Genomic DNA, 25,635 nt, shown 5'->3' with positions numbered 1-25,635 from the left:
TGCTTAAATTAACGAAAAGAACTAACCATTACGGACAGACGTACGGACCGACCCTATAGCTTCTATTTTAAAATGACACTTAGTAGTAGTATTCTTGTAGTAAGTCATTCTTTTTTTTGTCTTTTCCCATAGATGTCTTACCTAAGTTTACATACAGGAGATAATCTTTTTGCAAAAGCAACTTTACAATCTGTGACTTATCTTAAAGTTTTTCTGCCATATAGGTTAAGTAAAATATTTTGTTGCAGACGCTTGAAATTGAACAAAAATGCATAAAGTATACATAACCCGCTTTGCGCCTGAGAATTTTAACACGGGTACAATGCAGAGGGAGGGGAAAGTGGACTGTATATTACACCAGTCCCCTGAGGTTTATAACAACGTTTCGTTATTTGTTGGCTAGATAACTTTGGGGACTTTTTTGACTTTTGATTGGTTGGTTGATTACGTTAATTGTCCAACGGTTTTTAACATTAATTGCAATTTACACTTAGGGGTAACTTTGTGTATCATTCTTGGGGATGTACATCAATACATCAACCATTGTCCTATCCCTTTTGATCCCTATAGGAGGGTTGACTTCCCAGCACCTCACAAGGCGAATGCCCTAGAGGCTAGGGACGAAGCCGCTAGTTTTTTATGAATTAAAAGATAATGCAATCAAATTTAGATATTACTTTCGTATATTAAAAATCAGACTCTGCTGTTCAGCCATTTGCCGAAAATTAAATATTTTGTTGGCGTAAAGTTGGCGTAAAACTTGTTTTTGATGTAACTGAAGGGAAGTCGGTAAGACGGGGGGGGGGGGTATATAAGGGAAGGGGGTTGTAGGGAAATTTTCACTTAGAATTGTTTGTCAGAATCACATTTTCTTTTCCTTGATTAAAAATACTTAACTTTTTTTGGTGCGCTTCGCTCAATTATCATAGTATTTCTGAGGAGGCAAGTGTATGCAACTAAGAATGATAAAATGCAACTTTAGATATTAAATGGTAGATGCCTGACCTCATAACAAAATGCCTTTTGCTTTTAAATCTTTTCATTCAAATGGAATGAATTTCTTAGTAGCACAGCTACATTATAATCATGACAAGTCAGTCTGTACGTCACTTTGTATAAGTTTTCATAAATTGTTTTTTTTTTGGAGGGACAAAATTACATCTTAATATTATCTTAAACCTATGCAACTTACTACGTTTTCTTATTCAAATTGTTTTGAATGAATTAAATATTACGGACTTAAGCTTGATTTTGTTTGTAAAATTGGCAAAAATTTTTTATGACAAATGGAATTTCGCATGACTAACAAGTCAAAAAAATGTTTTGAATGTACAATTTACATAAAAATTTTGTTGAAAACTTTGGATCAACAACTTTGGGGACTTTTTATTAAATTGTAATTGAATTTTGCAAGTTGAGTGTCTTAACGTTTCACTAATTGTAATCTACTAAAGGGGTATTGTGTATCACCATTGGGGATGTACATCAGATTATCGGCAATTGTCTAATCCCTTCAGGTCCCTATACACAAAAGTTGTCCTGGCATAAGTTCCAACAACATGCTTGGCTTTTGCATTCATTGCACGCATAGAAAAAATATTATATAGATTGATGTGCAGGTAGCTATTTTAGCTTAGATTTCATCTAGTTTTATGCTAACCACCTTTGACTTTTTGTCATCCAATAATATAATTTTTTTTGTCTGAAGCTAAAGATCTAGAAAATTGCTTGTGTGAATTGGTTGTTATTTTTCGAAAAAGCTTAATAAATGTCTTCGTTTGGTCTTGGGCTATTTTTCAAGCATCCATTAAAAACAACGAGTACGTTATAAAATACATCCTTTTTGAAACAAAGAAACATAAACTAAATGAAACATGTTCATAGGATTAAATTGACTCTAAAACATTGAATTTCTACGTATTACTTTTACCTCCTGTTGTCTAAAAATCAAGGCTCGGCAGCCGCGACAAAGCATTTTAGACTTCCAAAATCCATTCTAAACCATCTTATTCTTCTAATACTTTTCATTCCTTGAATGTAACTGAAGAAACAACTGAGCCCCCCAATTCAGCTCGGCAACCAGTTGTTGAGTTTCTGTCAATGCTCTTCTTTCATTATTACACAAATTTTAATTTAGCGGAAAACTAATACAATAGCTTACTTAATACTGAAAAAGTCATGTTTATTACTTTTTGGGAAGCGTAGATGTTCTGCAATCTGTGTTGCAATGTTCGTATGCCAGTATGTAAACTAACATCTCAAACACATAGTTTTCATAATTGCATAAATTACATTGAGTTACTGAATGATTAACGGTTAGCTCTTTTCGTTAATTTAGACATCTTAGAATTGTCATATCGATTTCAAACTTCGCATTAACTTTAAACTACAATTAAAGAAGCCTAGCAGCTCTAAAATCATTACAAGAAAGTCCGTACGTCCATTTCAAGTAGTTTTGCAACAAATTTACTTACAATTTTATTTTAAATTAAACAAACTTGTATTCTGCTTAGTCAGTTCTGACACTCTATAAGTATTAATGTTCGTTTGTCCTACCGTTTCAGAGATTTGCTTTTTATGGATGTTGTCATCCTTGGTTTTGTACGAACACTGAAGAGCATTTGTTGACTGTTGTTTGGTTGCTAAGTTTGCATTTATATCACTCAGGGGGATAAAGGGATAAGACAATGGCCAATAAATTGATGAACATCCACAATGATGATTCACTAAATTATCCCTTCTGTGGATTGCAATAAGTGGTTAAAACGTTTGAACACTTAACTTAATAAACCAACCAATCAAAAATCAATAAAAGTCCCCAAAGTTGTTAAGCTAACAAATAAGAAAACGTTATTATAAAACTTTGGGGACTAGTGTAATAAAAGGCCTAATGTCTTATCCCTCCCTAATTTATATTACAACAAGAAATGTATCAAGAAGATACTTGGATAGGACAATAAAAGACAAAATTATTTAGTAAGTTTGAAACTAGGATGTGATAATCTCAAAGTTGCTTTCTTTTACCTTTTCTAACCTTTCTCCTGAAATTTCAAGCTACTAAAAGCAAAGAACCTGTATATGATATTTATAATAAGTTTAATGTATAATTCATTGCGCTTTCCCTTCCTGGATATAGTAAAGGGGAGACCACTTGATTTCATTTCAAGCCACTTCACCTATCTTCTCTGTATAAGGTGCAAAATTAACTCTTGAAAACATAATTAAAGTTGGATTCTTACGCAGGGAGGGAGATGACAACAAAATATAAATTATTGTTCTCAGCTATATTAAAAAAAAACATGTATATCCTCGTATTACGGACAATATTCCACGAGCATTAAAATGAATACCAGTTTTGTCTATAATACGATGCGATAAATAATTATTATCATAATTGGGAGTAATAATTGAAACCGATAAGTATCCGGTGGATTAGAATCGGTTATCATCCATACGAAAAAACTATGACTTGCATCGTATTATATCCAGTTCTCTGCGAATATAAAAATGTACAATGATAAGATTAAAACCAGTTTTTTTACCCCGTGCCTTCGGCATTTCGGCATGTACATTTTATATCCTCGGAAGGCTGTTTATAATTCAGAGAAATAATTTTTATATTTTCAGAGAGTTTTGGGTTGCGTGCGAACAAAATCCAATTTGCTGGGGAGTCGAACCACACACCCTCAATCATACAAACTGTATAAGGTAAATAATTTTTATCCATATCAAAGCGTTTTACTTAAAGTAACTTTACAAAGTGTTTCAAAAATCAGACATGTGACGTCATAAAAATGAGGGATACGAGAGGATGAGTGAAAAAGAAAACCCCCAAAAAAGAGATGGATATTACCTTATTTTTGACATGGCCGTTTTTTGAGACACTTTGTAAAGTTACTTTAAAAAAGAGTGTGTCTGTCCGACTTTTATAAATATGAGTGATAATCTTTAAAGGGTAGCAACTCTATAACCTTCTCCTAATAGTCCATTCGTTAATTCTCATTATTTTGAAATTCAGCTTTATTTTTATAAAATCACACTAATAATTCTATTTTAAATTGGGATTCCTAGAAATACAAATAATCTTCAGAGAGAGAGGGAACAATGAGCTGTTTATTACACTATCCCGAAAGTTTTAGAATATCCTTTCCTTATTCGTTGGTTTAACAACATTGTAAACTTTTATTGAAATTTTATTGGTTGGTTCATTAAGTTCAAACAATATAATCTACAGCAGGGAAAATGACATCACTGGGAATGAACATTAATTTATTGGCCATTGTTTTATCCATTTAGATACAAGATATATATTGCTAAATTTGAAAATTGAATTTCTTTGATAGTAAAACGTATCAATAGATAATTGTTAACAACCGTTTGTCTGACTTGTAGAAGTTTGCTTTTAAGCATGTTTTTATCCTTGTTTATAAAAATAAAGAATATAATGCCCACTTAATCATACAAGGCAAATATTGACTAACCTATTATCCATAGTTAGGAAAAATATTATCTAATGAGGCTTTTGATAGGTTAAACCAATAATTACAAATACTATTTAAAAATTATAAAATACAGTAATGTTACACAAAATTTTTAACAAGGATGACATCATCCTTAAAAGAAAACATAAAAAAGTGAGAACGCAACGGTGCTAAAATTTTAATAATATTTAGATGTCTACAAAAAAATGTATGTAAAAATTTAAAGAACTTACATTTTAAGTCTTTAAATTAATAAGGCAATTCTAACATGCCTAAATTAACCATTAAACCTTTCCATAACGGACGGTTTATATATCGAAGATTAAGAAAATCTTCGCTTTTAAAGATAATTGTTTAAATACATAGGTTAATTAATATTAATTGTTAGAAATTTTCCTTTTAAGTACAAGAATGTACATAAAATTCTTAAAATTGCATACAATCTTCTATAAATATTTGGCATTAATGAAGAGGGAAGATTAGGTATGAACAATTTAAAATTAAGGACTACTAAATTTTCTGCTTTTGTGACAATTTTCAGTCAAACAGCTTTTTGGCTTAATTTGAATTCTTCTTTCTTTTTCTGAGATACGGAAAGTGTCATGTGTGACGTCATAAAAATTCGTTTAAATCAATCTCTTGTTTTAGGGGTTTTCTTGAAAAATTCTTCCCTCATCCTTCCTTTTTTAGACGTAATTTTATGACGTCACACATGAAACTTTCCGTATATCTTTTTTTTACTAACAAGAATTTGAAATATTGCAGCTAAATTTATCTGTACCTATAAATATTTTCCACGTTAAACATATTCTACGTTGGGGTATGACACACAAAAATTAAGGTGGAGATTAATTTAACATCCAGTTATCTATCCCTGATTAAAAAGGAAGGGGACATTGGGCTGTTTATTACAATAGTCCCCAACGTTTTATAACACCATTTTCTTATTCGTAGTCTTAACAACTTGGGAAACATTCATTAAATTTCATTAGTTAGTTCATTAAGTTGAGTGTCCAAACGTTTAAACCACTAATTGTAATCTACAGAAGGGGTAAATCATTATTGGAGATTTATATCAATTTACTTGCCATTGTCTTATCCCCGTATCTCTGATAATAAAATGTTTGTAACCTGATGTTCCCTAAAGTGAGAATTCAGGTGTGAGTCCACATCCACATATTATTATATTCGCATATTGGTTCATTTTCCTTATAAGAAAAAAAATGCCAATACACTAGCTAAAGGAGATAAGAGTTAAGTAACTAGATGACGTATAGGGGGCTTGGTGTCGCTTTGGGTTCTAGACCTCTTTACACTCCTTAAAACATATTCCCGCGTCTTGATTTCGGTGTAAAGCGTCCATTCCCCTATAGACAACGACCTTTGTATTAGAGGTCCTAATTATTTATGTCGCGCATCTGTCGTAATAGCAGTAGAAACCATTTTTAACGTCTTTAGTTACGACGAATACATATTGTGCAACGGTGTAATAAAATGTAGTTTCGCTGATATGTTTATTTGCTACATTAGCAGAAATGAATGAACCCCAAGAATGCAAGGGTGTAAGTTGTAAGTGCCTCTATTATTGCAGGCTTACCTTAATCATGGTCCTACAAAACAAAAAAAATTAAGCAAAATTTCAAAATATTTTATCCTCTAAAATGAAATATGAATCTAAAAAAGGATAAGTCTCTTCGTTGTCTTTGAAATTTATAACACATTCTTTTTTCTTTGATAGCTAGTAACCATATAGGTACAAGCAAGTTTTTAAGATTATCTTATATTGACTCTAATGCGTTAAATATTTCAAAATATAAGACCTATCAACGACGTTTAGGCCCAACGCACCAGACTGTAAGTCTTAACATGATATTTGGAGACTAACAATTCCAGATATTTTTTTACACATTGATTATAAACTAACCATGAAATTTGTGCTTTAACTCCAACCTATTTCATGACCACCAACTCCCTATTTCACCATTTTTGAGAAGAAAAAAACCAAATCTATAGCCACTAGATCAGGCTAAAATCGTAAATGGCCCTATATGTAAGCAGGGCTCTCCTAACCTTTCAATTACTAAAACCTAAACCTAGAATAAACCTAAAAAAAATTTAAAATACTCAAATAAGCTGTTTTTGTTACAAATGCAATATGAAGAAAACCACTGTAATGCTTGTAGAGTATTTTTTTGCCAATATTTACCCGTATTCGATTGCTAAAAAATAAAAACATTTTTTGCAGTTATGTAGAGTAGACCTAGCAAGATACTTGACAAAGTTTTTAAAGTTGAATATTATATTGTTCACAGGGCATATTACAAATTCTAAAATTTTACCCTAATACTTTTGATACTTATCCCGGAAAACTGTGCTTTTTAATTGTAATATATAAATAGAAATGTAATTTAGTAACAAATTTCTTTTTAATGTCTTTAAAAATGACGGCATACAACACTTAATGACCAATGATTCACAGGTTGATACACAGACTAAATTACCAGACCTCAATTATGGCAGACTTTTTCTCCATTGCATTTAAGACTTACTAAGGGAATTAAATGTTGGCAGACAAAGTAGCTTATCTAATGAAATATCAAATTTGCAATATCTAGAGAAAAGCAAACTAAAAAAATGAAGACTGATACTATTTGACACTTCTAAATGGTTGATGAATTAAAAATAATAGTCTTTAATGCAAGAAAAGTCTTTTTTAATAACATGCAGTTAAAATAGCCAACAAAATATGTTAAAATGTTTAATAGTGTATATATAAAAGCCAAAGAAGGTATAAGATGATGTATGATATTAGTAATATATAGATAACTAAGATATTTCTTTAGATATAACATGAAGCAGCTTACAGTGCCTAATAAAAAAATGACTTCATGCTATATAAATGACCAAAGATAGGCCAGTATATATTTATATTTGAACAATGGTATAATGTATACCGGCCTATCATTTGTCATTTGTATCGGATTACGTCATTTATATTTGGCACTATAAGCTGCTCCATATTATATCCCTGTTGTCCTTGTAAAGAGTTATGTTGATGAAATGATTAAAGTTATGAAAAGCTGGCTTTGTTATGAGTCAGATTTACAGTTCCAGAACTATAATCAAAGCTAGAATTAATCTCAAAACATAGAACACAAAACATTTTCGAAATTATTCTCATGGATCTAAAGGTTTTAAAGAAAATTACTTGACAACCCATTTATGATTAACAAAACTACCCCTATGTAGAATATAATTAAAGGTTTAAAAGTTCGCACACAAATAGTTTGAACCAACTAAACAATATTTAATAAAAAATGCCCAAATAAAAGAAAATACTTTGGATACCTGTAACTTACATTCTATTGGTCCCTCCCTCCGTGAAAATTGTAAATTAATAGTTGCTGTATAATTAAAATATGAATTTTTCATATTTATTTCGACATTGGATTCTTTCAGAGATATATAAATTTTAAACAATATGATCATATATTTTTTTCTTCAGTTTACAAACTTATGCATAAGACCTCAAGAGTGGCTAAGCTGCAAATATATGTTTTAATACAAAGTAGAATGCTGTCTGTCCGTCCGTCCGTCAGAAGCCTAAGATCTCGGTAACCGCTGAACCGATTGGATTCTACTCTTCAGGGAATATATCTAATGGGCCTGTGGTGGTTTGAAGCTATTTTCTTGGGGGGTGTGACAAATTTTTAAAAATTATTTGAAATTAGTGGTACCTACTTAATTTTTAAGCTTCAGTAGTACTTTTTTTAAAAATTACCTTTAGAGGCTAGGGCCGAAGCTGATAGTGTTTTAATAAAGTAATTTATGTATTACAACTTACTGTGTGTCCTTTTTTATTGCATTTATGCAGTAAATTTTCTACCCTAAATTAGTATTTCAGTGTGTGTTCTGTAGAATGGACAGAAAATATCAAAATATGCATATTTGTCATACAAATCTCATAAAATTTATTTTAAATCTAGATTTAAACAGTATTTAAAGATCTACATATATCTTAGTATCTGTACTTCTTTAAAATAGTCTAAAACCTGCATTTGTAGACAAAAATATTCCATCTAGTTTTAACCTATAACTATATATGTGTGACTTAATTTTAAAGTTCACAACTTTATCTATCACAATATTATACTTCACTGTCAATTTTCTTGTAGCTATTTCATATTAGTAGAAATTACATTATTAGCCAGGCTAATGGGCAAGGGATGTACATGCCAGGTTTCTGGTGCCAGCCAGGATCCAGGTATACAATAATATACAACAATATGCCAAACATACACATACAACATAGGCCTCTCAACTTAATTAATCCATAGTTATACTAAATTAGTTTGCTTAAACAAAGAATAATTTTAGATAGAATCTCAACCAAGAAATCTTTACTTATGTTTTTCTTAAGCACCAACAAGACAAAACCAATTGGGTTGGGGGTGTCCCACACTCCAAGAAAATAGCTTAATACCTCCACAGGACCAGTAGATATATTCCCTGAAGAGTATCTTAAGGGACAGACGGACAGACAGACATACTGACAGACAGACGGACAGACATCAAGCTACTTTGTATTATAGATGGTATCAATACTATCTTTAGTTGTGACGCGGTCTGGGACACATAACCTGTCGACTGCAAGATGCATTTATATAAAAAATTACTAAAATTTTTAATAAATTTTTAGAAGATTTTGAATCTTTGAGTTTTACAGAAATTACAAGACCTATTTTGTTTTGTTTGCTTAAATTCCATTTTCTGATTAGATATTTGGCAAATGCACTGTTTATTTACATTTTGACAGGAATTCAGGAATAGGATAATTGATGATTTAATAAATTTTGGGTAAGAAATAGAGAAATTGAACCAACATTAACTTCTTACACCCTTGATTTTATAGGGAAAAGATATATTTAAAGATCTTTTAGTGTTAAATAAAAAGATCTTACTGATCCTTAAAGTAAATAGATTACTACTCCATTTTTATTAGAAAAATCGGGTATAATCTATTTTGTGGCAACGCCTCTTAAAGGGCGTTTCGTCGTGTTTTCACAGTAGCTTTTGTAAGTCAGGTTTATTGATTTCCCCGCAGAGTTATACCCCCATGAAGGGCTAGAAATAGGGGAAAGGCTACTGTGAAAATACGAGAAATCTCCCCTTAAGAGGCGTTGCCTCGAAATGGTATATACCCCAAAAAACTATCCCTTAATATTTTGTGTTTTCCTTGATAAATCTCGTGAAATATGTATTATGACTTATTCCTGAACCTTAAATAAAGGTTGCCAATTTCGCCCATGTCCTATAGGACTAAATATTGGAAATGGTTCGGCTTCTGCATTTTATACTATTATATAAAGTAGTAAGTTTTTTTGTTTGAAGCTTCAGATTTCAATTATTACTTATTTAGTTCTCCATTCTAGGAAACCTTTAAATACGTCTTTGGATGGTTTTAGGCTACTTTTATTTTTTAATTTAAGTCTTATAATGGTTTTAGGCTATTTCTAGTCATTACCCGTTTGAAAAAAGACCCTTATAATGCACTGACTAGTATATTATTAGGTGGCAGTGGTTTATGAGATTTATAATTATAGCTAATAGTATTATTTAGAGGCTATTATAATAAACAAAAAAATGATGATAACATTCATGAAAGCGAAGCTTATCAAACCATAAAATCATTAAATTTGTTTTATTAAGGGAATATAATCATGTTTAAACAAACTCACGGACTTATGGTATTAGTTATCAAAGCAAAGCTATCAAAATTGTAGAGTATTTTACAGTAATCATCATAGCTCGAATGGACAAACTTTAAAAATAGCAAAGCTTCCAATTGAAAAAAAATCCGCGGATTGAAACCTTTGTATTTGGTGCAAATCTGAAATCACACTAAAATATCTCCCTTTATATTGGTAGAACACTAGATCTTTATCTAGGTTAACCATGGATAAAGGGAGAGGTTACTAGACTAAAATATCTCCCTTTATATTGGGAGAACACTAGATCTTTATCTAGGTTAACCAGGAATAAATGGATAGGTTACTAGACTAAAATATCCCCTTTATATTGGGAGAACACTGGATCTTTATCTAGGTTAACCAAGGATAAAGGGAGAGATTACCAGGCTAAAATATCACCTTTATATTGGGAGATCACTAGATCTTTATCTAGGTTAACCAGGGATAAAGGGAGAGGTTACTAGACTAAAATATCCTCTTTATATTGGGAGAACACTAGATCTTTATCTAGGTTAACCAGGGATAAAGAGAGAGGTTACTAGACTAAAATATTTTCTATATACTGGGAGAACACTAGATCTTTATCAAGGTTAACCAAGGATAAAGGGAGAGGTTACTAGACTAAAATATCTCCTTTATATTGGGAGAACACTAGATCTTTATCTAGGTTAACCAGGGATAAAGAGAGAAGTTACTAGACTAAAATATCTCCTTTATATTGGGAGAACACAAGATCTTTATCTTTAACCAGAGATAATGTGAGAGGTTACTAGACTAAACATCTCCTTTATATTGGAAGAACACTAGATCTTTATCTAGGTTAACCATGGATAAAGGGAGAGGTTTTTTAGTTTTTGTAAGGTAAAGGGAGAATTTAAAAAATGGTCCAATTTATGATTCCTTAGAATGCTGTGCCATTTGGTTAATCCATTTGTCCCTGGTAATAGAAAATAAAGCTTTTACGTACCTTAGATTTAACCTTAATTCTTTTAACATGATATCTTTTATGAAAAGTACCAAAGTGAATATAGGCATTTATGAAATTTTAAGGTCATAATATTTTTTTGATTGATATTATCTTGTCAGTAAAAGAACTTATTTTTTTTTTATTAGAAAATGACATAAAATGCTTAAAAAATGTAATGCATTAAAAACTTTAAATATTTTCATTAAACAATAAAAGCTTTGTCATGTTAAACTTTTCTGGTATTTGAAGTGAAGAAAGGAAATATAAGATTCTTACTGTCATAAAAAGTTTTATAGTTCCAGTTGACATGTTCTCTAAGCTGGGCTCGTCACCAGCCGTTTTTCTTCCACAGTTTTTGCATGACTTAAAGTTTAAAAGTTTAGCCAAAAAAATAGCTGCTGAAAGCTACACTTTTTTTCAACAGATTACTACTAAGCAGCCGCAGCCAACATACCTTTATTTTAACACATAAGCAGTCGCAGTCGAGTTTGATAGATTTCATTAATATGCCGCCAAAACTTAATACAAGATGTATTCCGCGACCGCTACTTAGCAACCGTTACAATGAACAGCTGCCGAGCCCTGCTTCTTAGGTGTCATAGTTGAACATTTATTTTTATGTGTGCATCGTTTTCACTATTAAAACTTTTTTATTGCATTGCGTTGTAACAAACATTTTAAGTAAAATGAACTAACATTAACAATTTTTGAAAAAAATGTAGATGCAAGTGGGAAAACGCAGGGTACTAAGGGGATAAGACAATAGTCGTTAAATTGTTTGTATCACCAATGAGGATACAGAAGCTTACCCCTTTTATAGATTACAATTAGTGGTTGAAACGTTTGGACACTCGACTTAGTGGACCAACCAATCAAATTAATATAATAATCCCTAAAGTCAGGGTTCGGAAGCCGCGCCTCAGCCGCGCATAAGCCTCCGTTTTAAACCTGCTTGTGAGCAGAAAAAGAAATTTCAGATAAAGGATTGTCTGCTAAAGAGACAGTTTTATACATCTAGCTGCATTTTGTAGTGATAAAATGACGATTTTACTGAGGCTTACACGCGGCTTCCGATCCCTGCCTAAAGTTGTTAAGTTAATGAATAAGAAAACGATATTCTAAACTTCGGGGACCAGTGTAATAATTAGCCAATTGTCCCCTTAATTCCTGGGGAAAACTGATACCATGTAAATGATTGGTAAAGCGAAACTCTTTGGAGTACCTATAAAAATAGCGATAAATTTAAGAACCTTTAATGAAAAATCCCGAATGACGGCATATTGGCATAATGGACTTTTCTAATATGACGTCATTCGATATACTTTGGCCAAAAGGTTTTTAGTTTATCATCTTTTTTATAGGCACTATTTCGCTTTTATAGATGTTGTGTAATTTTACTTTCTTTGACCTAATAATGATTTTATGTACAGGCAGTGCATGTCAGCTGATTGTTACGCGCAAGTGTACAGCCAGTGCATGTTAGCTGATTTGTTATTTTATGTACAGGCAGTGCATGTCAGCTGATTGTTACGCGCAAGTGTACAGCAGAGATCCACTAGAGGCGGGAGAGATTGACGTGAGAAAGAAATCTTTCAAGGGATGTTTTCATCAAGGGTTCAACAATAAGCAGAGAATTCTATACTGATTGCACTGCGAGTCTAAACTAAGGGTAAGTTCATTTATTTAATTCATAAGGAATTTTACCTCCTCACTAAGAATGGTAAAATATATTCAGATACTTTTACTTATGTCTAATTTTACACAAAATGATATCCTATTATATAAAGTAGTAAGCTTTTTTGTCTGTGACAAAGAATCTCGCTTATTGAGAAACCGATATGGTTCTCCTTTACAGTGAAGCTTATCATAGGTCCTGGGAATGTTTTCAAACTATCAAAATCGGCCTTAGAAGAAAATGACTCCGCCAAAAATTATTTTATCCTTTTCCTTTAAAAACTATAATTTAAAAAGGATTACTTTCCATTCGACTCCCCGCCCTCTAGTAACACAGCCACTAGTTAAATTATAAAGAAAAGAGTGTAATGTTATTATTAGTCTGGATAATAGAGTTAGGGTAAAGCAATCATGAATGTTATATCCGTTTCTCGATTCTTAATAAAACCCTGATAAATACAAAATACTTGTATTATAGATATCGACACAAAAAATGCTTGTTATAGAATTATGCTTATTATATATAATTCAAGAAATAATTCATTAAAACGCATTTTTACTCTTTTCTCAACAAAATAAAAAGAATGTCTTGTAATATATTTTTCTAAATACTTTTGTCTATTGTTTGGGAACAGGTTGTATTGAAGGGTCTGGCTCTACTGTCAAATTACTTCTTTAAATAGCTCTCAACACTCTTCTTTATATTATTACTAGCGGCTTCGCCCCCAACCTCTAGGGGCTTTGCCTCATAAGGAAGTTTTTAAAAAAAATACGTATTCATTGTGCTGCCATTTATTTTGAAATAGTTTTCCCAGAAAACAATTTATTTTTGGATGTGGGATATACCCTGAAGAGTAGAATCCGATCGGTTCTTTGGTTACCGAGATCTTAAAATTCTAAAAATATTTCACTTCTAAGTATAAATATACAATCTCTAAACTCTAAATTTTCTAGTTTATCCGATTTAATTGCATTCTGGAAAAGTAAAGGGGTTGTATTTGACATAATTTGTTTGCAAGAGACTTTCTCCATAATTATGCCATCCATGTATGAACTTAATGACTACCATACAGTTTTATACAAAACAAGGAAAACTTTTGTAGGTGGCGGGGTTGGCTTTTATATTAACAAATCCTTAAAATTTTCTATATTAAATGAATATTCTATCTTTCATGAAAAAATAATTGAATGTTTATTCATTGAAATTGAACTTGGCAATAGAAAAAAACTTCTTGTAGGTAATTTCTATCGTAGCCCAAGTAAAGGAGTAAATAATATAACAGCTTCTATGCAAACTGAAATGTTTCTTGAGCATTTTCAGGGTATTTTAGACTCTATTTCTCAACGCAAATGTAAAGCAATCATTTGTGGGGATTTTAATCTTGATCTTCTTTCCTTTAATTCTCATAATCACACTGCTGAGTTTATTGATATGTTGTTTTCAGCTGGCTTTTTGCAACTTATTTCTAACCCAACAAGAGTATCCAGCCATAATAATCTTAATTCAGCAACCTTAATTGATCACATTTGGACTAATGATGTTAAAGACCAAATGGTGGCTGGAATAATCACCACCTATTTAAGTGATCATTTCTCAACTTTTCACATTATTAAAACAAACAAATATCAGCCAACCCCAAAAGTAATTTCAAGTCGAGATTTCTCTGAAAATAATATTGCAAATTTCAAAGACAAATTAAATAACTTACCTTTTACTGAAGTCTATAACCATAATAACCCTACAGATAGCTATGAAACTTTTCAGAAAATATTTAAGGAAGCATTTGATCAGAACTTTCCATTGAAAGAAATTCGTTTTAATAAAAACTATCACATGATAGAACCCTGGATGACCAGGGGGATTCTTAGGTCTAGGGCTAGAAAATTTCAGTTACAGTCTCAGCTTTCAAAAAATCCGTCGGAAGTGAATAAAGAATTGTATAGAAAATATAAAAATGCTTACAACAAAGTTTTAAAAACAGCCAAAAAAGTATATTACAGCAATCTTCTTTTAGCTAACCAGGGAAACCTTAAAAAAAATTGGCAGATTATAAAACAAGTCGCTGGGCTTAAGTCAAAAAATAATTTCTCAACTGAAAAACTTGTAATAGATGGTACTGATATTATTGGTGAAAACAACATAGGTCAAGCATTTAATAGGCACTTTTCAAATATTGCACATAATATTAGGCAAACTATCAATCCTACTGACAGGCCACCTGATAGTTATCTTGAAGAATCTGAATTTTTATTTAACATTCCACGTATTACACCAGCTAACATTATTGAAATTGTCAATAATTTTGAAAGTAAAAAGTCTGTTGATTATTTTGGAGTATCCTCCTTCTTGTTAAAACAAATTATTACACCAATTCTAGATCCATTGTGTTTTATTTTTAATCAATCTTTAGAATCTGGAAATGTACCAGATCAATTTAAAATGGCAAAAATAACTGCTGTATTTAAAAATGGCGGTGATATTTTTAATTTAAATGACTATAGGCCAATTTCACTTCTTTTAATCTTTTCTAAAATATTAGAAAAATACATTGCTAACCACTTGCAAGATTATTTGTCTGAAAATAATTTGATTAATGAACTTCAGTTTGGCTTTCAAGCTAAAAATTCTACATTTCATCCTATGATACACTTACTAAATCATGTGAGTAAAGCTATGAATAAAAAAGAATACACAATTGGCATCTTTTGTGACATTAGAAAAGCATTTGATTGCGTGCCTAAACAGACACTTTTAATGAAACTTCGTAAATTTGGTATTCATGGTAATATGCTTAGTTGGTTTGAGTCCTATCTTTCCAATCGAACTCAATTTGTAAGGCTTGGGCTATTTGACTCTGAACCATTAGAAGTAGATAGTGGTGTGCCTCAAGGTAGCATTTTAGGACCAATCTTGTTCTTGATATTTTTTAATGATCTTCCAAAGTCAACATTACTTAAACTTCTCCTTTTTTGTGATGACACAACAATCTTAGCCTCGGGAAAAAACCTGAATGATCTTATTTCGTTTGTTAACACTGAACTTCAAAGTATTTCTCAATGGTTCAGAGCCAATCAGATGTGTTTACATCCCAACAAAACCAAATTTACAATATTTTCACCATCCCCATCCCTTATACCTTGGAATGAAATTAACCTTTACTTTGATGAAAATGATCCCAATACACTGAATCCAAATCCATTACTTAAACACAAAATTGACTTTGTAAACCATGAAAGTGAAATCCCTGCAATCAAGTTTTTGGGCATTTACCTAGATCCAGCCCTAAATTTTAAGTTTCATATAAAAGAATTAAACAAAAAACTATCTAAATCTCTCTTTTGCTTAAGGAAATGTCAAAGCCTTTTAACAGAAAGTGCTATGAAATCTTTGTATTTTTCTATTTTTCACTGCCATTTGGTTTATGGAATTCAAATATATACATGTGCATCGCCTTCAATTCTTAATGCCATCAAAATAAAGCAAAAAATGGCTGTAAGATGTATAAAACAAGCAACATATTATAGTCACTCTGGTCCGATCTTTAAAAATCTTCAAATTCTACCTTTTGACTCTTTGTGTATCTTTTTTAAACTTAAGCTTATGTATGAATACAAAAACGATCTGTTGCCTAGGTCTTTTAACAACATGTGGCCCCGTAGGGGTGATTTAATTGCCAATTATAATCTTAGAAATGATGATAATCTAACTATACCTGCTTCTCGCATTTCTCTAGTTGAAAGACTACCTTACTGTTCCTTACCAACTCTATGGAATAATTTTAATGATATTGACAACATAAGAAATAGTTTGACTAAAAAGCAATTTATAAGCAAGCTTAAAAAGTGCCTACTAAATAGAATTGTAACCACATGTAATAGAATTTTATGCCGCTCATGTCTTTTGAGAAATTTAAATTAAGTAATAGCTTTAACTCCATACTTCATCTATTATCAATTTTATTTTTAAAAAATATTTTAATATCTAATATTCTAGTCCTCTCACATACACCCTTCCTCACTCCCTCATTTTCACATTGGAATGAAATATAATCCTTTTAGTTAATTTCTGTTGTTGTTTCATATTCCTATTTTATTTTCTTTAAACTTGTATATCATCTATTGCAAAGGCTATCCAATATTACCTCTCACGAGATTGTTTAGTCCTTTGACACTGTACATAATTATTATTTGATCTGTCCTTAATATTTTATTCATATTCAATTTTTTTGTTTGTATATGAATATTTAATACCTGTATTATAACACTGTTATTATTTTTACTTGTTATGTGTGTCATAAAATAAATATCTAATCTAATCTAATCTAGACGGACAGACATCTTTGTATTATAGAAGAAAAATATTTATATTTTCTAATTCACCATGATGTTATCAGGGAGGGCTTATAAGTACGAATTTTGATTAGTTGGTTCATTAAGTTGAGGGTTCAAACGTTTCAACCACTAATTGTAATCTATAGAAGAGGTAATTTTGTGAATCATCGTCTGAGATGTACATTAATTTACTGGCCATTGTCTTATCCCTTTAGATCCCTGTGATGTTATAGAATTTCCTTTTTATTTTCTCAAATTAGAAAGTCATCCTGCATAACAATTCAGATTTTCACTTCTTATGCTGTAAATTGTTTGCAATTTTATACACTAAAATATGCATGAATATACTTTGTCTGGCATAATCTCGCGAACAGCTAAATTCCGTTACTTATAAGTGTGTCCTTTATTGACTGTCAGAAAATGGTAGACACTAAAGGAAAATTACTTTCTTTAATAAAAATCTATTTTGCTTATAATTAGATACCATATTGTGGTTTTGACCTTTAAAGCATTAGTGCATTGTTTCTTACTGGCGGCTACACCCCTATAGGCCTCAAGGGGCACTTCAGGAGAGAGAGTTGAATTCGTTTACTCCATTTTTAATTTTAGATTTCTAAGAAAAAGTAAAAAACAATTTGGAGGAGTATTATTTTTGAGGGGTTTGGTCGATCCCCAAATTTATTATTTTTAATTTAATTATTTTTTTTTTGGGGGGGGGGGGAAATAATCCCTTCACCAAAATAGTTATAAACCTTCCAAAGACCTATGAGAAGCTACCCTGTAAAGAAGAACCATATTGATTCAGCGGGTGGCAAGATCCTTCGGTACAAACAAACAGACTAACACACAGACAAACATTCAGACAAACATGCAGATAAAAATACCGACAGACAGAAATCCTGTTACTTTATTACAATTACAATATATTCTAAGGTTTGATAAAAACTCTTATGCTTTTTTGAAGACCCTCTTTTTAATTGAAAATACTCTAGTGGAAGACAGCTGGGAAAATATTATTCGCATTACAGGGAGGGAAACATCAATTATCATCTACAAACCTTTTTTCTACTCAATGTTAATGGCCAAAGCAATCGAACATATGATTCTAAAGAGAGTCTTTTTTTCCGTTTTTTAGTTGCACAGTTGTGTGTTGTCAAATGCGTTTATTAAGTCAAACTGTTCTTAATTTTTACCAAATGTATATATATGAAATGTTCATATTTAAGAGCAGTTTGACTTAATAAGCGCATTTGAATAAACGCTAAAACACAACTTTACGAAAACATCACAAAGTGCCACCGTATAAATGACGTCAAACAATAAAATGACCAATGAAAGGCAAGTAGGAATTTTACCATTGGTCAATTACAATGTCCACTTGCCTATCATTTGTCATTTAATTGTATGACGTCATTTTTTTAAGGCACTTTAGGATAATATGCGAAAAAAATGACTCTTTTTCATTCTACACTCCCTGCATCACCCGATTCTCAGACTAATCAAGGTTTTTACAAACCTTCAGCAAATTAAATTCATTAAGATTTATTTACTTTACTCTAGTTTTCTTCACTTCTTACATATTTACACAAGAGAGTGTTAAATTAATGTTTTATTTTCATTTGGGCATTGTAGCCGTTGTATTCGGTCTGTAATAGCTGCTATTTTTAAAAGTTGGCGATTAGATGTCAAAAAAAAAATGTCCAGAGAAATAAGCGGTTGAAGCTTTTTATAGAGTGCCTTCAAAAAATTATGTCATGCAGTACAACTGACCAATAATAGGCCAATATACATACTAAGTTACCAATGGTAAGCCAGTAGAAATTTTAATTTACTATTGGTAGGCCAGTATGACGTCATTGTTAAAGGCTCTATTAAGAGCTTTGATTGGGTTTAAAATTTCTTTGCAGATTTTTTGGGAATTGTTAGGTTGTTACCACGGATTGCCCAAACATTTAATAAGCGGCTTCGGTTGCCAAGTAGAGTGTGTTTTAGCCCAGAGAATTAAATAGTATTTTTATGTAAAGTAAAAATATCATTTGTTTCAAAAGATTTGCAAAATATGTTAGAAAATAAAAGGCATTACAAAATTATATTATTATATCATTTCTAAAAATATTATTTCCACAAAATTGTTGCAAAATAAAACTTGACATCAAATTTTACAAGAAATTATTTGTGTCATCCTATATAATTTTATTATAATAAGTTTGAATAAAAACATCCATTGGTATCAAATTATATAAAGCAAACAAATTGAGCATAATGAAGCTAAATTTTGGAAACCTATTTATATAGAAGCTGAGTAAATCACATTCTATATATTGAATTATAGAGAAGCTACTTAATACTTACTGAACTGATTGAGTTATCAGTTTTAGGGAAGCTTTGCAAATGTCCTGGAATGGTTTCAGGCTATTCTATCTTTATATTTGAGTCTGGTTTGAGTTTGGTTGTAAGCTTTTTTATGTCTCTTTATTACTCCTTAAAATATAGAGCACTAAATGCTAAGAGTGCAACGGCTAGCAGTATAAAAAATGTTGTGTTAATTTGAACCCTGAATTTTGTTTGATCGATTTAACAATATTTTATTGAGTTATGCTATGATTCATTCATGCCTTACTTACATTTTTTCCAAGGCATTTGATTTATCATATAATTGGGTATAGTCCCTTTCGTGGCAACGCCTCTGAAGGGGCGTTTCGTCGTATTTTCACAGTAGGCTTTTTAGCCCCTGTGGGGGCTCTAACCCTAGGGGGCCAGTTCCCTTAACTTGAGAGGCAATCACCTAACCTAACCTTACCTATCCTAATCTAAAACAACCAAAATCAAAAGCTATTGTGAAAATACAACGATACGCCCCTTAAGAGGCGTTGCCACGAAAAGAGGGAGGTGGGATGAAAAGGTTACTAGTAAACTATCAACTAAAGGGATTATACCAAAATTAATGCATTTTTTGCACTGATTAGATTGAATAGATTTCGTTATGTACAAATTAGTTAGGATATCAGTTGGATTTAATCTTTATTGATGAATTTAATGATTCGTGGAAAATTATAATTATAAAGTATTATTTTTCCTTCGATCCACTTTTCTTTAGGGAAACGTAGTGCAATAAACAAATATTTAGTTCTTTTCTTAAGTATATCTCTAAAAATCTTGTTGATATTTTAATCAACAAAGAAAATATTTTAAATATTTCAAAATGGCAGAAAAAATCAAAGTATAAAACAACGTGCCCCCCCCCCCCATCAGGCCACTTGAAAATGTGTTATGGAGTTAAAAGGCGGTTATCTAAAACCCTTTTTTTTTTAAATTTTAGTGGTGGTTGTTTTACCCCATGCAATAACTCTAAATACTAAAATGCTTAAAATATTTATTACATAAAATCAAATTTACGATATATTTACGAATAAAAAGTATTCCCAAATGTCGACATATTTAATGATTTATGTCTATTACACGTTACGTACATAAAGTATCATAAATGATATTATTTTAGCGAAAGAATACGTCGACACTATAACCAACATAAATCCTTACTATGTAAATCGATCAATAAATACCTTTGTAACTACATTATCATAAAAAAGACCATTGTTTATACAATAAGAGCAAAACAGTATAATAGAAATTTAGAAAAACATACCATTTATCTTTCTTGAAACAAGGCATAATAATTTAATTCTTCCTCATTTAAATATATTTTCAGCTTTTTTCACAAAAGATAATAAATCATGTTTACGCAAGCACACTTTTTATTTCCATTTAGGCGGAGTAAAACATATACTGTTTTAGATCAAAAAAGGTTAATTACAAGATTATTTCAAAATTCTGTACAAGAATGTCGCAGGAATCAATCTATATAATATTTCAATTAAATATGTCTTTAAATTTGTAAAATCATTACATAGATAAGATTATGATCTATTTAGAAAAGTAGTTGCACTTAAGGATCTAAAGGGATAAGACAATGATCGATAAATTGATGTGCATCCCATATGATGATACACAAAAATAACCCTTCTGTAGATTACAATTAGTTCTTAAAACGTTTGAACACTCAACTTATTGAACCAACCAAAAAAATTCGAAAAAAGTCCCCAAAGTTGTTTATCCAACAATTATGAAAACGTTATTATAAAACTTTGAGGACCAGTGTAATACACAGCCCAATGTCCCCACCCCCCCCCCTGAGTTGCACTTCTAAAATAATATACAAATTATAGAGTAAAAAATATTGGTAATTGGATGTAAAAATGAAAATGATCGAAAAACGAATATTTGTTTAAAATAAGAAATAACTTTTTTGCTCCGCCTAACCTTGAAAAAATAGTTATGTGATGATTAATGATGTCTTAATGTTTGGACCAACGCAATTATTAAAAAAAAGAAAAACCTAAAATTAAGATGAAAAACATCAATCTCTAGTTTGTAAAGTTAAAAAAAATTGTGTAACTATACCTTTAAATAATTTGACAGACGAACCATTTGCCTATAGAGGCATTTTTAAATTTATTTAACGTTTAGGGGAGGGATAACTTTTTTTCCTTATTATACAAGTATGACAACAAAATTCAAACGGTATAATAAACGAACATAAACATTAGTAGAGTATGAAAACTTGGCTTATAACACCCTAGGGATAATTGTTTCAAAAATCAGATGAATAGGATAATTATATTATACAAATAAAATTTGCCAAAAAAAAGTTTAAAATGAGTATGTTTTAATTAAACGTACGGACTATTATAGAGTTACTAAGCTTTCTTAATCGTATCTAATTTGTATTATCACTCAAAGTTTGAAGTCGATAGGAAAATTCTAACATGCCTAAATTAACGTATGGACGGACGTACAGACGGAAGAACGTAAGGACGTACATACCTAACAATAGAAAATTTTCGCTTCTATAATTAACATATTCGCCTTCAAGAAAGTGATAAAATTATTCAGATAAAAAAAGGATCAAAACACCCACATTTTTGTAGTGGGACAAATTGTCTCAAAAATCAGCCATTTGACGTCATAAAAATGAGGAATTATCCATCTCTTTTTTAGAGGTTTTATTTCCAACATATCTAATCATCTCCCTCATTTTTATGACGTCACATGGCTGATTTTTAAAGCACTTTATCCCACTAATCATTTTTTTCCCATAACCACAATACACTCCTCTAACACGCACATTCGTATTATCTTGGGATAATAATTCATCATTTTCTATGGAAACATTGTCTACAAAAAAAAGATTTATTTGGATAAAACACGAAGAAAAAGAAACTTCTGTACAGTGAAACACAACGTTTTTTCTTCAGATTTTGTGGCTGACTAAATTTTGATTAACTGTTTAAAATCTACCCCTTCATTTTATATTTTTGACCTATTCTTCAGTTTGTATAAATTATGTACCAAAACATCGAAATAAATAAATATGTACGTATAGAAAGTCACACAAAAAATTATCATGTGACGTCATAAAAATGAGGGGTTATCCATCTTTTTTGGGAGGTTTTCTTTTCCAATCCTCCTATCATCATTCCTTATTTTTATGACGTCAGAATTTTTTTGAACAACTTTCTTCACTAACCTAAAATATGTTAACTAACCAATTGAGTTATATTTTTGTTTCTCTGTAAGGGATATGAGTAAATTACCCCTGATTGCGATTATTCCTTCGTAAGACTAAAACAATTGGTGGAAAAGTTTGGACACAGAAAGTATCAACCAAATAAGCTTCCAAAATTTTAAAGTCAACAAATAATACAATATTATATACATTTTTGTGTTGCTATCAAATGTTATTATATTGTCAAACTGTCTTTAAATGGCATAGTAGCATAAGAAATTTGGTCAATGGGACAATTACACAAGTCCCCAAAGTTTTATAATAAAGTTTTCTTATTCGTTAGCTGAACAACTTTGTGATTTTTATTAAGCTTAGTTTAGTTGTTTCATTGAGTGTTCAACTTTTTAATCACTAATTGTAATATAAAAAAGGGGAAATTTTGTGTATCATCATTTGGGATGTACATCAATTTAGCTACATTAATATTTATATTGCTTATTGAATGAAATTGTGACAAATTGTATTTGCAATTCATGAATGTATGCAGCATTGCAGAGTGTGCTCTACAAATTAGTTCAGAACACATTGGATAAAAGATTTTCATTGATGTTTTTTGCTTTTTAATTATGTGATTAAGATAAAATATATGATTCAATATTCAGTGGTCTACTAAAAGCAATTACTTTTCTTTCCCCTACAATCAAATGTTAATGTTATCATGTTATTATTCCACTTTTTTTAACAGTTGAATAATTTTTAAGACTAGCATCCAGGGGCTCTGTATTCAACTGGGTGGGGATTGAAGAGCAGAAAAAAGTCTAAAAACATCCCAAGATCCACACCTAAATAAAAAAAAATCATAAAAACCACCTCGTGGCATATGTAAACCTTCCCTTAAATGGATTAGTACTTATCGAAATCTTAAGCGACAAAAATAAACCTTACTACTTTGTATTATAGGCTAAAAATATCTTATACAAATGTTCTTTGATTCATGCAATGTAGAGATTTCTCGTGTATTTGCTATTCAGGCCTTTCCAATACATACATACACGTATACATATGTAGATGAGAATTACGTGAATCTATGTACAAACAAGGATGACAACATCCATAAAAGCGAAGCTCTAAAACGGTAAGACAAACAAACATTGACACTTGTAGAGTGTTAGAGCTGAATAAAAATAAAAGTTGAATCAAAATAGTGAGTAATTTTTTTTACAGGACATACTTACATTTTTAGAACTTGATTATAGAGATGCTACGCTTGCTGTCTTAGGAATCATTATGTTTTTGTCCTAGTTTTAAATAAGCGTACTGCCATTCTGGTAACAATTATTGAGTTGCTACGCTTTCTAAATCGTACCTAACTGCTACAGGATTTACAACGCAAAGTTTTGAAATCGATAGGACAATTCTAACATGTTTAACTAAAATAAACTTAATTGTTACGGACGTTCGGACGGACAGAGCCTGATTATAGAAAAGCTTCGCTTTTAAAAAGGACTGAATGGTCCATATCTGTACTGTCAATATAATCACAATAAAAGTTTGTACTGCGTAATCCTATTATATAAAGTAGTAAGGTTTTTTTTGTCTGAAGCTTAAGATTGCAATAACTACTGAACTGATTTAGTTCTCCTATTTTGGGAAGATTCACATAGTTATTGGGATGGTTTTAGGCTGTATAGATGCTAGGGGCACAGCCGCTAGTATTACTGATTTTACTAACTAAATAAGCATGGTTAAAAAATCTCTAAAGTAGGAGCGCTTGTAATATATTGTATGTATGTAAAGCCCTTTCGGAAGATTCATTTCCTTCCAAGTAAATCCATTCAAACATTGGACAATTTATTCTGGATACGGTGGTATTTTTTATTACTGGTTGAAATAAACTCTCTCTACGTATACTAAAGTAGCTAAATGTATGTCTGTCTGTACATATTTCAAAATTGATTAATGTCTTGTTCTGAAACCACGGTCATGACTATTCCATAATTTTTAAGTTGGCTAATAATTAGCCCTTGATGAAGCAGTTGATAGTGCCTAATAAAAATTACGTAATACAATACAAATGACCTATGAGAGGCCAGAATACATTTTACCATTGGCCAATTACAATGTACACTGGCCTATCATTGGTCATTTGTATTGTATGACATCATTTTTTATTTATCCTTTTTTTTAAATCTAATATTCGAACATACACACCCACACTGTACACACTCTTTATCAAATATTCATAAATCCTAATGTAATCAAGGCGGCTTCTGTATTGAGAATGATATATTAAGCTTATATTATATACATTATATATTCAATTCAAATATATATGATGTATTTAGTATATCTTCTATAATACAAAGTAGAACGATGTCTGTCTGTCTGTTTGTTTGTCTGTCTGTCTGTCTGTTTGTCTGTCTCTTTGTCTGCCTGTTTGTTTGTAGCAAAGGATCTCGCTAACCGCTGAACCGATCGGGTTCCCCTTTACAGGGTAGCTTCTCATAGGTCCTGGGAAGGTTTATAACTATTTTCTTTGGGGGTGGGACACCCCTAACCCCCCAAAAATTTATTTTTCTTTTTAAAACTAAAATTAAAATAGTGGAGTCGACTAACCCCCCCCCCAAAAAAAAAAAAAAATCCCCCCATAACCCCCCCCCAAAAAAATCTAAAACACGAAAAAATAGTTTGATCAAACCTCTTGGAGCAAAGCCCCTAGAGGCTAGGGGCGAAGCCGCTAGTATAAATCTAAAGTATGTGTAGATTAAATGGTGAGAATCATTTCAATTATTTAACAGAAAAATGTAAAAACTGACTATTTGTATTTTTATACATATATTTTTACCAGAGTTTTGCTTAAAAGAT

At 31.1% G+C, this 25,635-nt stretch overlaps 1 protein-coding gene across 3 annotated transcripts in view; it reads left to right on the top strand.

The window, feature by feature from the left end:
* Positions 1–25,635, top strand: part of LOC145305745 (uncharacterized) — a 40,793-nt gene that overhangs the window by 12,936 nt on the left and 2,222 nt on the right. For 2 of the 3 annotated variants that reach the window (XR_013874702.1, XM_080147523.1), the window contains exons 3-4: positions 3,628–3,708; positions 12,705–12,867. Coding sequence is in view for 1 of the 3 variants with exons in the window: in XM_080147523.1 (XP_080003649.1) it covers positions 3,628–3,708; positions 12,705–12,843 (220 nt within the window). In the remaining 2 variants the exon portion in view is untranslated. Of the gene's footprint in view, positions 1–3,627; positions 3,709–12,628; positions 12,868–25,635 lie in introns of all 3 variants that reach the window. The other variant, XR_013874703.1, reaches the window with a different exon arrangement.

This window comes from Acartia tonsa, chromosome 2 (assembly GCF_053477335.1).
Source record: "Acartia tonsa isolate MP-2025a chromosome 2, ASM5347733v1, whole genome shotgun sequence".
In the NCBI taxonomy this organism is placed as follows: Eukaryota; Metazoa; Arthropoda; class Copepoda; order Calanoida; family Acartiidae; genus Acartia; species Acartia tonsa.
The sequence above is the reverse complement of the archived record's forward strand: the minus strand, read 5'-3'. Positions and strand labels throughout refer to the sequence as shown.